Source organism: Eurytemora carolleeae, unplaced genomic scaffold (genome assembly GCF_000591075.1).
Source record: "Eurytemora carolleeae unplaced genomic scaffold, Eaff_2.0 scaffold829, whole genome shotgun sequence".
Taxonomy (NCBI): Eukaryota; Metazoa; Arthropoda; class Copepoda; order Calanoida; family Temoridae; genus Eurytemora; species Eurytemora carolleeae.
Genome location: NW_019396759.1, coordinates 20,143 through 36,671, shown reverse-complemented (window position 1 = coordinate 36,671; position 16,529 = coordinate 20,143). Strand labels below are relative to the sequence as shown.

General features: G+C 34.2%; 1 protein-coding gene across 1 annotated transcript in view; it reads right to left on the bottom strand.

The window, feature by feature from the left end:
- Positions 1–13,160: 13,160 nt before the first annotated feature.
- Positions 13,161–16,529, bottom strand: part of LOC111708302 (uncharacterized) — a 7,351-nt gene continuing 3,982 nt past the window's right edge. Inside the window, exons 5-6 of the mRNA XM_023481632.1 lie at positions 16,219–16,360; positions 13,161–16,162 (exon numbers count right to left, since the gene is read on the bottom strand). Of these exons, the coding sequence (XP_023337400.1) occupies positions 15,157–16,162; positions 16,219–16,360 (1,148 nt within the window). The 3' untranslated portion in view covers positions 13,161–15,156. The remainder of the gene's footprint in view (positions 16,163–16,218; positions 16,361–16,529) is intronic.

The following is a 16,529-nucleotide window of genomic DNA, read 5'->3' as shown; positions in this document are numbered from 1 at the left end:
CCTAGCCCACACTAGCCGCAGCGCTCGGCCCATAAATTGTCTTAACCTAACCTAACCCAAAATAATGTGAGAAAAAGCACATTATTTAACATTTAATAGCCCGCAGCGCTCGGCCCCCTACCCCACCCTAGCCGCAGCTCTCGGCCCATAAATTGTCTTAACCTAACCTAACCTAACCCAAAATATTGAGAGAGACAGCACATTATTTAACATTTAATAGGCCGCAGCACTCGGCCCCCTAGCCCATCCTAGCCGCAGCGCTCGGCCCAGAAATTGTCTTAACCTAACCTAACCCTAAATAATGTGAGAAACAGCAAAGTATTAAACATTAAATTGAATTAAATTTAACTTTTATCAACAAATTGTCACTTTTTTGTAGTTACCAAAATGTTATTACCAAGTTGTCACTTTTGTAGTTACCATATTGTCATTACCAGATTGTTACTTTTATGCGGTACCAATTTGTCATTACCAAATTGTCACTTTTTTGTAGTTACCAATTTGTCATTACCAAATTGTCACTTTTGTGAGCTTACCAAATTGTCATTACCAAATTGTCGTTACCAAATTGTCATATTACCAAATTGTCATTACCAAATTGTCATTACCAAATTGACATTACCAAAAATCCGCGCGTCGATAATCTATTTGCATCTATCTTTCTTTATATCTATTTGTCTAAAATTTATTTATTTCACTACAGGGTTACCCACGTACAAAGAATAAAGAAGTTCAGAGACGACTGTACGGAATTAATTCTGTCTATTTCCTTAAATTCATGATTCTTCGAAAAAAAAAAATTTGCCAAATCATTAAAAAGCCATCTAAAGATAAATGGGATCGTCAATTCGTCACATTTAAAGAGTTTACAGGTTTTCTGTCTCATCCTTTGTGGGTAAACCTGTATATTTTTATCTATGAATATATCTCTCTATATATCTATATCTATATATCTATATCTATATCTATATCTATATATATATCTATATATATTTATGTATCTAAATATCTTTCTATCTCTGTGTACCAATAGGTTTGTATATCTATATAACTGCACAGTGGGTGAGGAGTAATATCACAGTGGGTGCTCTCCTACATTTATATTTATCTTAACATCTCTATATACAGGATAAATATACTCGGACCTAACCCTTGCTGATCCCTCAACAAATATTTCGGGGATTTTTACCAATTAATGGAGAAAATGTTGTGATTGTTTGGGATTTAGTAAAAAAAATAGCGGCCCCTGGGCATCATAATATATAACATATCGGTTAAAAAAGTAAGGGAAAAGAACAAAATAAAAAATAAATTTAACCTTTCTTCCGTTTCAAGTAAAAAAATGATTTCCGAAAAAAAAACAGTAAGCATGGATAATGATATAATTTTGAAATTATTTTAAATAGAAGCAGTTGAGGTTTTGCCACAAACTCATATTTTCTAATCCATTTATCTTTGCAACCTTATAGTGTTAACCTTTAACATTTTAAACTTAGACTTTTAGATCTCTCAGAATTCATAGTTTGAAATATGAAAGGTCTACAACACCAAGTCAGAAAAATATAGAAAATGAGTTTGTAACAAAAACTCGTTTTCTTTGAAGAAGATGTTCACAACATTTGTTTTGAATTTTTTACTGAATACAACTTTTTAATTCTAAAGTATAATTCGAATTCCAGCTTGCACCGGGTTTGGCAAAAACAAAATAGATTTTACAATAGGAAGCGAGCAGGGAAAATCGATGCATGATTATTTATGACTGTTATAAATAATAAAGAAATGCTTGAAAATAAATATTGAAAGTGTAACTTACACCTAGCCTAACTTTGATTTTTTAACATATTACTTATTTATGAAAGCTAAACACTTTTTATTCCTATTTTAATATGCATGGTGAGTCAACTAAAAGTTTTGAAATAATATATAATTTGAAAGTCAAACTTTGAACATAAACAAATATTAGGTTTAAAAAATGTTTAACTAAAATTTGATGAGAAGGGGGGGGGGAAGTCCGAAACATTTTTTGTTTTGTTTTTTGATGTGAGTCATAAAACTTAATACACGTCAAAATAAAGTAAATTGCACGTACTAGATCTTTAATCTTTCGAATATAATGTTCACAATTTCCAATATAATATTCACGATTTCAAATATGATATTCACGATTTCAAATATTATGTTCACGATTTCGAATATAATGTTCACGATTTAGAATATAATATTCACGATTTCAAATATAATGTTCACGATTTCAAATGTAATATTCACGATTTCAAATATAATATTTCAATTTCGAATATAATGTTAACGATTTCGAATATAATATTTACGATTTCAAATATAATGTTCACGATTTCGAATATAATATTTACGATTTCAAATATAATATTCACGATTTCAGATATAATGTTCACCTAATATATAAAGCACTAATATAATAAGAGAAGCAATTATTGAAAACATATAAGATTTTAACCTTACATAAAATTTAATTAAGTTTAAGGTAAAAGGGAATCAAATCTGAATTAACTATATAAGTCGTTTTTCATCCTCATGGGTTAAATAAAATTAATTCGATTTTTTATTCTTAACATTTTTACAAAGAATTTTACTAATCATTATCTTGCATGTCTGATACATTGCACAAGCCATCCCGGTGATTAAGAGGTCAGCGAGTCCTAATTTTCGAACCATATTTCTCGGTTTTAATGTGAAAATGGTATATTGTAGATATGATTTAGATATAGATATTGATATAAAGGGTGTAGTCCATTAAGCTTTGATTACGCTGTCATACACATGTCATATATATATATCCCCCCGCCCCGCCCTAGTTGCGCCACTGCAAAGAGGAGGAGGAGAAAAGTAGAGGAAAGTAAAGGGAAGTAGAGCGGAAAGGAAAAAATTTATTTTTAAAGAGAAGAAGATGGAACTAAAGAATGAGTAGAGTGAAAGTGAAGTTTTATCCTGGGAAAATACAGTTGTATGTCCCCCATATTACGATGTAAACAATAGCTAATGAGGTTTATTAAACTAAACAACTTTATCATGATATATCAATAAAAAGGGTTTTTAACTCTTTTACAAGTTAGTGATGAAGTAGAAGTGTAGAAAATGCCTACTCCATAACAGTTTCTGGGACCGTATCTATCCAGGTACAACTCAGATTCTATTGACTATCAATATCAACACACGACTACAATCCCGTGAACTATCAAGGCCACTATCACCGGGCCCGATTTCATTATCTATCGGTGTCAACCGGACACTATGAATTAATTGAACAATGCCTCAACTAGGACACGATCCACACGGCTGCAATCCCCTGAACTATCAACTATCAAGTTTTGTTTTGCTATTTTCGACCAATTTTGAAATAGAGATAAATTGTGACTGAAAAAAGCATGATCTTCTTTGCAGTTAGTTTTACTTGGTAATTTCCCGTTTAAAGATGTTGGTAATTTCCCCGTTTAAAGATGTTGGTAATATCCCCGTTTAAAGATGTTGGTAATATCCCTGTTTAAATATGATCCCCGTTTAAAGATATTGGTAATATCCCTGTTTAAAGATGTTGGTAATATCCCAGTTTAAAGATGTTGGTAATATCCCTGTTTAAAGATGTTGGTATCCCAGTTTAAAGATGTTGGTAATATCCCAGTTTAAAGATGTTGGTAATATCCCAGTTTAAAGATGTTGCAGATATAAAACATTAAGATAGAAGTTAAAGGACTTACCAACTGTTAATGGTTTTTGAATATTTAAATTTTCTACCGTTAACAATGTTATAAAATCGAAGTCGTTAATAAGTGGTAACTTTATTAACAAACCTAATAAAACGTTAACTGAACTGACTTAGTAATTGTAAGTCCAAAATGAATTCGAATAGAATGTTTTATCATGAATTAATTAGAAGTTTTAGATTTTTTCTATCTTATGTTTTCGGCCACTTATAGCGTACATTTACTTTAATCACATAACTAGCTAGGGAACCCGGCTTTGCCCTAGAATAAAGTTAAAGAGTCAGTCTACTTATTTAAGAACTTTTACACAAAGCTAAGAATATTTCCGTGATTGTTAGTTTCTCAATTAAATTTGAGACTAATCGGTCAAGAAGTTCCTGAATTATGATCCGACAAACAAACAGAGATTACTACTTTATATCTATACATAACCCTAACGATGTTTGGTTTATTATTTTGCTTTATATTTCATAATACCTTGGGTTATATTTGCGGTCAAAACATTGATTTAATAATCTCTATTGTTTTTATAAGTCTAGAGATCAGCATTGTATTTTTGAATAAACGAAATTTTCAAAAACAATCGAAATTTTTCGTGAAAAAAGGGGCCGTTTAGAAAAAAAACACGAACATTGCACGAACAAAATGAATCATTTAAAGAAAAAATATCTTTTTTTAAACGTTTGAACGATTTAAAATCGTTCAAACGAACGAAATGGGTCGTTCACCGAATAATGAACGAACCATATAGAAAAGTCGAATGTGCCCATCTCTATTAATGACACAGTTCTAAGTCTAAAGGCTTGTGAAGCTCGAAGCTGGAAGCTAGGCAGCTCAGCAGTTTGATCAATAAATGTTGGTTCCAAGCAATTGGGAAACCAGGATTTCATAAAAAATAAGATTCACGCTGAACTGGATGTAAGAGCAAAAAAAAAGAAAAGAATAAATAAATTAAATAATATCTAAAAAAATCAAAGTACTAGATAACTAGGAGTTATTAGAGTGGTGTCTGATCAAGTATTGGAAATAGATATCTCGTCAGTTCAAAACCATCAAAATCGATATAAAAAAATGTTAAAAACCACAAGAAAATAAACAAACAAAAAAGATTATTTTCGAAATGGCAAAATTCTGATAAAAACAATCTTAGCTCTCGTTAAAACCAGTCTTTCTTTCATGTTTTCAATTCTGAAATTGATTTGTAAAAATAACATGTTTTATTGTGTACTGTTGGGAATATTTCGGGAAATAAAAAGAAAAAAATGGCGGTGCTGGGTGGACCTCTGACTTTTATTGAGGAAGTGTATACTTTTCAATCCATTTCAATATGTTCAGTCCAGTTTATAGCTTTTAATGGGACACTACACAAAATTTATCTAAAACTCTTTTTTTTTTAATAATTGCCAAACCCTTATCCTTTTAAAGTTTTTTTTTATTATATGTTTAGTAAAAAGTGCTAATTAATTGTTATTTTTAAATCAATGGGAGCTGTCTCTTTAGGGTAAATTCAGATTCAATGATTGGAAAGAAATTAGGGGGTTGTAAACCTGGATATATATCATTAAACATGTTAAAGGGAGACTTCTCCAAACATTGTGCAGAGGATTTTCTGATTTTCTAATCCCTATATCTTTGCATCCCAATCTGGTAGACTTTTGACCTTATACGAGGTCAGTTCTAATGTTTTTTAAGATGAAATTTTAAAAAATAACCCTAATTAATAATGACAACCGTTCCCGTACTCCACACAAACCTGTGGTTTCAAAAACATCTGAAGCCGACATCTGGTTTAGCAGTTATGACCACCTGACGGATGTAGGAGGACAGAGGGGCGGCTGTCAACAACTCTCGCAGCGAAAGGGTGCGTGCTTTCTACTCGACAAGAAAGAAGCTTCAAGTGGGATTGATCCAAGTGAATGACGATGAAGAGAGGAATGGTGGACAAGCAGGGAGAGTCTATGGTTGCCAGCTATAGGTACCTGGGGGTATCCAATCCGGGCTTACAGATGTTAGGGAGCAATGAGTGTGATGTTTCCTATCAGTATGGCACCCGGGCCTCATTCCAGTATATCAGAAGGATTCCTGCACTCTATATTCTCAGGCCTAAGAAGAATCTTAGGCAGCTGGAATCTTGTCAACCCTCTTCTCAGAATGAATGAAGCGTGGATGGATGAATGTGCTGCCAGTTTACAACCCCTGGTAGATCAATATAAAAACCCAGAAAACACCAAACTTTCGCAATAGAAAAAAATTCCGAGATTTGATCGTAACAACCCGATCATGTCCTGGGGACAAAAAAATCTCTTTTAAAAAAAATAATGACAACCGATGCCAACATCATTTTAAGGAAGATTAACCCAGAGCTTGCCGCCTTTGCAATTCTATTGGTCGTGAGTTCTCACAAGCACATGAGTGAACTCTGATTGGGTCAGACGCTATAATGGATGTGTGAAACTATTGTGAGCTTAAAAGTTTTTTGGGGGTTTTATAAGTTTAAATGTTGAAAAATGTAAATATTTTGGCGGCGAATATTAAATTCCCCACGCCCATTCTTTACAATATACCCCCCCCCCCCCTTTCAAACTCCCCCTCTTCTTTAACATTGGGCGTAGATGCCGCCAACCCAATGAATTTGGCGGCAAAATAATGGGTTGAAAGATGGTTATCATTACTACAGGGAGTGGTATATATATATAGAATATATACAGATGGAGGGCCAATCTAGCCCAAAACTCATTCTTATTATCGGGACTAGGCAATTTTACAGGGTGGTTCTTAAAATAAAGACCAGGCAATTTTACAGGGTGGTTCCTGAAATAAAGACCAGGTAATTTTACAGGTTGGTTCTTAAAATAAAGATCAGGCTATTTTATAGGGTGGTTCTTAAAATAAAGATTAAGCAATTTTACAGAGCGGTTCTTAAAATAAAGATTAGGCAACTTTACAGTGTGGTTCCTGAAATTAAGAGCAGGGGTGGTTCTTGAAATAAAGACTCGGTAATTGTTCCGTCCAATTTAGATTCTCTCTCGATATTAAAAGTTTGGAGTGTAAATATAAAATTCAAATATTAAAATTTTTAGTATTTTGTTTACAATTATCTAAAAGAAATTCTCTCCTCCTCCTCCCCTCGACCCCCCTTCCATTGCATGCTGGTCACCCTAAACTAAGCTTTCCAGTACGTCACTTTAGTTTCAGTAGAAGTAAATATTTCCATTGACTGATAGCGCCGATTGAAGGATTCATATCTCTTATTGGAGAATGAGATAGATAGAAAAATAGATGTTACCGCCATACTATTTCTATTGGTTCAGAATAGACAACAAACACATGACTGAACCCTGATTGGATCAGGCGCTAATGGACTCGGCTTACAGGAGTGGCGTACTGCAATACACTCACTGAATTAGAAATATTGGGTTTTAGTGGAGAAGGGAAGGTAGATTATTTTGACTATTTAATTCCATCCGAAAACTATATTCAGATCTTCTGAGGACCAACAGATGGGGGGTAAAAAGTCTTAAGCAAATAATATTTTTTTTTCTTTTCTTTTTCTTTATTGAGCTTGAAGTACATTTTAATACGTTGTATGAAGTAAAATATTTTTGTTTTGCAATTGTTTGAAAATTCAGAATTCAAAATTCAGCGGCAACAAATTTTGATTAAAAATAATATTCCAAATTTGCGTTGTCTTACAAAGTTTCTGCTTGAATATTTCAACTTATTTGAATATTTGAAGTTTTGAATTATAGATTATGCTTTAATTAAGCAAATATATTTGATTTGTGTAGTAGTAAAAATATTTAATCTAAATTATGCTTTTTAAAGTTACGTAATATGAGCCCTCCCCCCCCTAATGATTTAGGATTGTTTATGATGGTTTAGAATGGATAGGATGATGATTAGTAAGGTTTAGAATTGTTTATGATGGTTTAGAATGATTTAGGATTTGATTTGTGTAGTAGTAAAAATATTTAATCTAAATTATGCTTTTTAAAGTTACGTAATATGAGCCCTCCCCCCCCCCCCACTTTCTCTCAAAAGAAGTAGTTAAATCAGCCGTGCTTAGTTCAACTTTCTCTCAGAAGCAGTAGTTAGATCAGCCGAGCATAGTTCAACTTTCTCTTAGAAGCAGTAGTTAGATCAGCCCTGCTTAGTTCAATTTTCTCTTAGAAGCAGTAGTTAGATCAGCCGTGCTTAGTTCAACTTTCTCTTAGAAGCAGTAGTTATATCAGCCGTGCTTAGTTCAACTACTTCTCATTTATTTATGAATTGTTGATTGAATGATCTGAATAAAATTTTAATTGTAAAAATAAAGAAACTATTCTCGTTGTTCTTTCTTGTCAATATTTGGCCTTGTCTCCGCTGGACGGAATCCCAAGTCACTTTTTTAGAGAAACCGCGTGAAATTTTTTTTCTTCAGATTTTAAGACTTAAAAAGAAGGCTTAAACAGATTAGATAAACATCTTAATTAAACAAAAAAATAACATAAAATAAATAAAATGTTGGTTAAGTATAATTTCCATATATTTAACACACTCACACTTTTACAAATCATAATTACAGAGGAATAATTAATTAATTCATTCATTAACTAGTCAAAATACATTTAATTAATTAACAATTTCAAAATTAATTAATTGTATAACTTGACGTCTCAACTTTGGCTATTTGACACGTGAGATTCAGAACGAAGATGGTACGAAAACAAAAAATAGATATTTTCTTGGCAAAACAGGGTTTTTAATATTCCTACAATGTCAGCTGATAATGAGTTAAGTAGGCTGGAAGATTGTCGGATAAAATTTTAATTGGTTGATTGATTGATTGATCGAATAGTTAACTCATTCTCTGATTGATTTAAAGACAGGTTTCAGGATCAGATCAGTCCATTCAATGCAGTTTTTTAAAGTGTCCATTTAAACTAAAAATTTGCAGCTGTTATGNACTTTTACACCGTTTATTCACTATGCACCGTTTCTTTTTTGACTAGAAGTGGACATTTTTTAGCTCACATGTTCTTGGTTTTTTTAACTTTATAAATATTCTAAAATTCCCCCAAAAAATTAAAAAAATAAAGAGAAGATGAGAGGGGTAAAAATCACAAAGTTATAAATAGATTGTCCGGCAAGTAAAGAGTGTGCAGGTGTGTACCTATTTGGCACTGATCATGATTTTAAAATATCATTGGTCCAAGAGAGGGTCCTAGGAAAACCCCATTTTGATTATACTGTTTGGAATTATCTGGTTCTTCAGAAGGTGTGATGGAGCTAGTTTAACATTTCAGTTTTTAATATCGTCTAAGGAAGCATCCTCAACTTAGCTTTCGGTGTGACTGAGCGCACTGATTTGCAGTACGCTGACCGACGAAATAGTAGAGTGGAGGTTGTAGACTTAATTTAGATTTAATTTTGACCAATATTGCTGAATGTATCCTATTATTGCTGCATCTGAAATAAAACGAAACAATTATAAAAATGACAATTGTAGATTCAAAAATAAAATAAAAAGATTATTTCGTTAAATACAATCAAGATGAAACCAAATTATGAAAAAATTGTGCCAACGACAAAAAAAATTGCTTTGACAAAAATATTACTTTAACCCTATTCCTGCTGGGGGTGGGGTCAATTTGACCCCCCACCGTGTAGTTTTTTTTACATAACTCAAAAAGTATTGGTCTGAGGCGGTTGAAATTTTCTGACTTTTCCTACATACCCAAAGCCCTCCCTTTAGGCCTTTGCTTACATCTATATCTATTGACTCTGAGTCTAGGCTAGATATGGTGAATGTATGATGAGTAGGTATACTATACTCAGAGATGGCTGGTATACCTTTTTCAAGTACCCCAGCAGAGATAGGATTAAATCCTAAATGATCGGAGTAACCTCATACAAGTTAAAATATATTAAAACTCATATAGACAAGGGTAATTTTTTTTTTCTCCTCTAGGCTTATAATATATAATTTTATATCTTTAATGTCGTGATTACTTCTAAATGAAAATCTAATATTTATTTATTATCTTGTTCAAGAAAAATAAGAAAACTAATCTAAGTTTGTCCAACATTAATAGGATAAGAAGGTTTAGTCTAGATTAATCAGATGGCATAGCTAGTACCTACACAGACTATATTGGGACTAGAAGGGGAATAAGGGGGGGGGAGGAAAAGGTAAAAAGGGGGGGATTGGATATGGTTAAGAGAGGGAAAATTATGAGATTTTAAAATGGATTCTAAGGATTTGGATTGGGGTTAGTATGGTATAGGATGGTTTAAAATGGCTAGGATGATGATTAGTATGGTTTAGAATGATTTAGGATTGTTTATGATGGTTTAGAATGGCTAGGATGATGATTAGTATGGTTTAGAATGATTTAGGATTGTTTATGATGGTTTAGAATGGCTAGGATGATGATTATTATGGTTTAGAATGATTTAGGATTGTTTATGATGGTTTAGAATGGATAGGATGATGATTAGTAAGGTTTAGAATTGTTTATGATGGTTTAGAATGATTTAGGATTGTTTATGATGGTTTAGGATGGTTTAGGATTGTTTATGATGGTTTATGATAGTTTAGGATTGTTTATGATGGTTTAGGATAGCAGGATAGTATAGGATGGTTTAGGATGGTTTAGGATGGTTCAGGATGGTTTAGGATGGTGTAGGATTGTTTAGGATGATTAAGGATGGTATAGGATGGTTTAGGATGGTTTAAGATGGTTGAGGATGCTTTAGGATGGGTTAGAATGGTTTAGAATGGTTTAGAATGGTTTAGAATGGTTTAGGATGGTTTAGGATGGTTTAGGATAGCAGAATATTTTAGGATGGTTTAAAATGGTTTAAAATGGTTTAGAATGGTTTCAGATGGTTTGGGATAGCAGGATAGTTTAGGATGGTTTGGAATGGTGTAAAATGAGTTTAAAAGGTGTAGGATGGTTTAAATTATTTCGGATGGATTTTGGATAGCAGGTTGGTTTAGAATGGTTTAGGATGGTTCAGGATAGTTCAGGATAGTAGGATAGTTTAGGATGGTTTAGGATGGTTTGGAATGGTATAAAATGATTTAGGATGGTTCAGGATAGCAGGATAGTTTAGGATGGTTAAGGATGGTTTGGAATGGTTTAGTATGGTTCAGGATGGTTGAGGATAGCAGGATAGTTTAGGATGGTTAAGGATGGTTTGGAATGGTATAAAATGGATTAGGATGGTTTAGGATAGCAGGATAGTTTAGGATGGTTTAAGGATGGTTTAGGATGGTTTAGTATGGTTTAGGATGGTTTAGGATAGCAGGATAGTTTAGGATGGTTCAGAATGGTTTGGAATGGTACAAAATGTATCAGGATGGGAAGGATGGTTAAGGATGGTTTAGGATGGTTAAGTATGGTTAAGGATGGTCTAGGATGGTTTAGGATGGTTCAGTATGGTTTAGGATAGTAGGATAGTTTAGGATGGTTAAGGATGGTTTAGGATGGTTATGTATGGTTCAGGATGGTTTAGGATAGTAGGATAGTTTAGGATGGCTAAGGAATGTTTAGGATGGTTTAGGATGGTTAAGGATGGTTTAGGATGGTTTAGTATGATCAGGATGGTTTAGGATAGCAGGATTGTTTAGGATTGTTAAATATGGTTTGGATGGTTAAGGATGGCTTAGTATGGTTTATAATTGCTTAGAATGGCAAACTCAAATTTTCTAATCCCCATTTCTTTGCAACATGACGGTGTAAAACCTTAGACCTTCCAAACTTCGATTATTTGACTTAACAGTTAATACATGTCTATGACATTTCCTGTAAAAAAATAATGATTATTATTGTAAAATATTAGATAGCTCCTCACCTTCTATTGATTGTGGTTTAGTAGGGTGTTTGTCACCTCCGAGATAGAGAGTAGGGGAGAACGAGTAGGTATAAGAGGAGAAGGTAGGAAGGTTGGAAGGTTGAGGGGTAGGGTAGAGAAGGTATGAAGATCATTGCTTACATCTATATCTATTGACTCTGAGTCTAGGCTAGATATGGTGAATGTATGATGAGTAGGTATACTATACTCAGAGATGGCTGGTATACCTATAGATGGTAGGCTGGAGACGGCAAATGTGACCTCATGAGGCTGGGAGATGGTGAAGGGAGATCCGTTAGGGAGGCAGAGGGTGGAGGACGAAGACCCAGCGTGGAGGGTGAGGGTGTCCTCGGGGAGGGAGACACATTTTTAGTTTTTCTTAATTAAAAATCAGGTTACTTAAAATTTTGCAAAACTTTTTGCATATTTTGTCTGATAAACTGAAGGTACAGAATGAAGAAGAAGGAGATGAAGAAGAGGCAGGAGGATCACCTGAAGTTCTTGGTGACTCCGCTGGACTGTTTATATTAGTATTCAGCTGATACAATATTTTTCATCAGATAAAATCCGGGAGAATTTTAATTTTAATCTAATTTAGTCAGGGATGGAGGAGGGGGGGGGGGTTCTTAGTGGGGGGTGGGGGGGGGGGTCTTAGTTTAAACATTTTTTTACATAGCTTTAAAAGGGCGGACCAGAAGTAAATATTCTTAAGTGACATATTAAATTCACAACGGTACCCTTAAAAGCTTTGTCGATTAAGAATGCATGAGATATCCATTATCTTCTTTTTTGAATTCGCTATTTTCTATTGGGGTATCTAAAAGGTGACTTGGACATTAAGCCCTTTTCAAGCTAGGAAAACAACGATATCGTCTATATTACTGATCAGATTAAAGGTGTAAAGGTACCGTTGTGAATGTGACCCCTCTTTTTAATGGAAGACCCACTTGAAATCATAACAATAGTGTCACTTTAAAATTATAATGTTCATTGCAATAAAAACACGTTTTTGTCTCCCTTGCTGTCGGCGTAAAAATGATCAAAATCATGAATTTGAATATTTTGCATTTTACGAACCGGGTAAAAAACATTGCATGAGTAAAATTCCTGTAATTTCCTGTGTTTTACGAATATTAGACGGAAACCAGGCGGGTAGTAATATTGAGAGAGAGAGAGTGGTCTGGGCAATTATCAAATATAAAGTTAATCAATGAAATTGTTCATGTTCGTCAAAAAGTCCAATATTAACAGAAATTTTCTAAATATTTATTGATTTTGTTAGCATGCAGTTGTGCTGAGTACTTACCTAGTGGTATACTATAACTATAATAACTATTCAATAATAGTACTTTAAGCCTTATAATATATACCTTGACTTTTAAAGTCAAAAAGCATATGCGCATGCCAGCATGACTTGTGCCTGCATGCCCTGAGAAGCCTGAAGTGTGCATGATGTGCATGATGTGCATATGGCTTGAAAGGAAAGGTGCGTGTGTTGTGCTTTTTATGACATTTATTGGGATATTAACAGTAGTTTATAATTTTCTAATCTAAATATCAAACCCCCCTCTATCCCTTATATTTTAAATAGATTGAAGTCAAATATACATAATTGAACAAATTGTTGTGTATGTCCATATTTTCATATATTTACAGGCGTCTCCTTTTTCTAGGTCTGACAAGTTTTGAGTAGACCAGGGACATTTTTTCAACATACCCTCCTCAACAAGAACTTATTTTTTTAATTTAAACAAAAAATCTTTTTTAATTTCGATATTTTTAGATTTTATAAATATGGTGGATAGTAACTACCCCTGGTCTAGTAGTGATACAGAAGTGGCGACACTGAGCTAATTAGTATTTTATAGTAGCCCCAGGCAATGCACAGTGAGCCAAATATAAGATTTAAATTCAGGTTTCAATACCAGATTTTAACAGGGTCACGGAGAGATGTAACCTCATGCAGAAATCAATTAACAACCAAAAAATGCATTTCTATTTTCATTTATTTATTTTGAAAAGGGGGTATATAGTGCCAAACAAATTAAGACCTTTAATTCTTTACGAACTTCCAAACGAAAAAGAGATTTACCAATTTTTAAATAACTCCCTTTAAAATGTAAGTCATCTTATTTATGGTATGCTCTCTAAACTGGAACACACTTAAGTATTAAAAATTTGTGAGAAAAAAGTGTTTTCAAAACTATAACATGAAAAAAACATAGTCAGAGACAATGACTTAAATTGTTTTGAATTTTTCTACTTTAGACTTTGAACTTCTGTCGAAATAGGTTTGAAAATTACACTAAGTGTACAGTTCAGAATTAATAGAAAAATGCAAAAATATTGTTTGACTGGTATAAAAAGGTTTACTCAAATATAAAACAATGTGTACCAACTTTTTAAGAACTTATTAAACTATGCTTTTCAGAGATACTCTTTAATAAGCTTTGTACAACAGAAACATTTATATTTTAGATATTTGTTTGTACTAGAACAACTGTGTACTAGACCAACTGTGCACTAGACCAACTGTGCACTAGACCAACTGTGTACTAGACCAAATGTGTACTAGACCAACTGTGTACTAGACCAAATGTGTACTAGACCAACTGGTTACTAGACCAACTGTGTACTAGACCAACTGTGTACTAGACCGTCTGTTTACTAGATTGACTATGTACTATGTACAACTGTGAACTAGATTGACTGTGTACTAGAAACTGTGTACTAGACCAACTGTGTACTAGACCGTCTGTTTACTAGATTGACTATGTACTATGTACAACTGTGAACTAGATTGACTGTGTACTAGAAACTGTGAGTTGAAATTCCAAAGTTCCTTGAATTAATCTAAAAAGTTTAGTTGTGAGTCCACAACTTTGCATTTATTCATAAATTCAGCGAACTCATCAGAAACCAAAGTTAAAAACGTCTCTGTTAAGCCCACTGTGCATTGAAAGCTAGGCTGCTACTGTCTTTAACTTTTAGTGGTATAGGATTAGAGTTAGGGTGCAAATTATACCCTAGGGACATCAAGAACAATTCCACCAATTCAACTTTTTTCCCAAGATGAAACCACGGCTCCTAATCGAAGAAATGTCTGAGTATAAATGACTGTGTAGAAATGTGCCGGGTCGGAAGGTGACAATGTTTAAAAGTCCTCTGTGTCACATTCTAAAGTTGGGGAGCTGGAGGTTTCCTCTGTAATTTAATAATTTTCATAATTGGCAGAATGCATTGTTATATTTTAAATGACAGAAAAAAATGTTGATTTGAGGTGGAATTTGATCACATGACCTTTCTAAGGATACTGTGGCCCTGTTCTACCCACCGTTTGGTACTTTCTCAAGATTGTTGCTTTCATCCCCAAATATTTAGTTTCCCAATTTTAATTCATCCCAAATGACATTTTCCCAACGTTGCGGCTGGGACAAATGTAAAATTTTCAGAAATATCTTATTAAGAGAAATGTTCACTTTTTGAATTACCACTTGAGGACTAACCCTTGGGAATTGATTATGTTTGGAAAATAAAGGGAAAGTACCCAACATTACTACCCCCCCCCCCTCGACATTTAGTTTGTGCTGTGTGCTGTATGTGCTGGTTGTACCTCCTGTGTCTGAGACACAGAATCTGTACTAATGGCCGCCACTCCACAAATGTCTGATAAACTGAAGGTACAGAATGAAGAAGAAGGAGATGAAGAAGAGGCAGGAGGATCACCTGAAGTTCTTGGTGACTCCGCTGGACTGTTTAGACGTACACTAGGAGAATGTACTTGGCGAGGGTCGAAGTGTAACTTGGGACTCTCAGGGCACATGTAGAGCACAGGGGTGTTAATCCCATGTATTTGGTCAGGAAGGGTATATGATGTATCATGGTTTAATGAATATTCTGGGTTTAAACCACCCTCTTCCTTTACAACAAGTTTACCATCACCCTCCAATCGATCCTTACCGTTTTTATTATCTGGTAAGCGTAGAGAGCTGCACAGCCTTGGATCTGACATATAAGCAGCAGCTGCGGAGCTGCTGTAAAGCTTATCAGCGTCTGCCAGCTTCTGATCATAAGCTAAAGAATGTATCCTACCGCTGCCAGCTACATCTAAATAGCCATTGCCTAGAGCTGCATGAGCAGCATATTCTGGATAGTAGCTGCCTAGTGATCTATACCCAGCAGCTGTAAAGTAGTCTGTAGCAGCTAGATATCTATTATCTACCCCCGGATATATACTCTGATAAGCTGGAGATGCAAGGTTCTGCTGCATATATAGGGTTGTATCCGGAGAGGGATATCCAGGTATAGAACTACCAACACTCCCTGGATACATACCCGGGGTTGGATATGCAGGAAAACCTCCACTCTCTCCGTATATATCATTAGCTAAAGGTTTTCGTTTAGTTCTACACGAGGATAGAAAGTCTCTAAGCTGGGTTTTGTATCGTCTGTGGTTAAGTTTAGGCCCTGTAGTCGAACTATTAGAATCACTATCAAAGTACGATGTGGCGAACCCTGCATCCAAATACGATACTTTAAAGTCCATGGTTCGCTTCCCTAACAAATCTTTCCCCTCCTCATCTCTGAAATAAAAAAAAATAAAAATTTTGCAACATTTTTAAAGTTTTTTTTAACTTACGTCAGAGGTCTGTGGGTAGAGATAATAAAATCAGGTTTACTATTCTTGTAGACAAGTCTAGATGAGGTTTGAAGATATTGGAAGCTTAAATCCTTGCACTGCAATCTATACGCTATCATTCCACTAGCACCAGTCTTTAACACTAAACATTAAAAAGAAATTAAAAACTTATTTTCTTCTCTAAATTTTCAACCCCTCCCTCCCCCCACCCCCAATTTATTCGTTGATAGAAATTGATAGAAATTAGGAGTAATGATTGAAAACATATAAAATTTTAATTTGTTTTAGTCTGACGTAACCCCCCCCCCCCC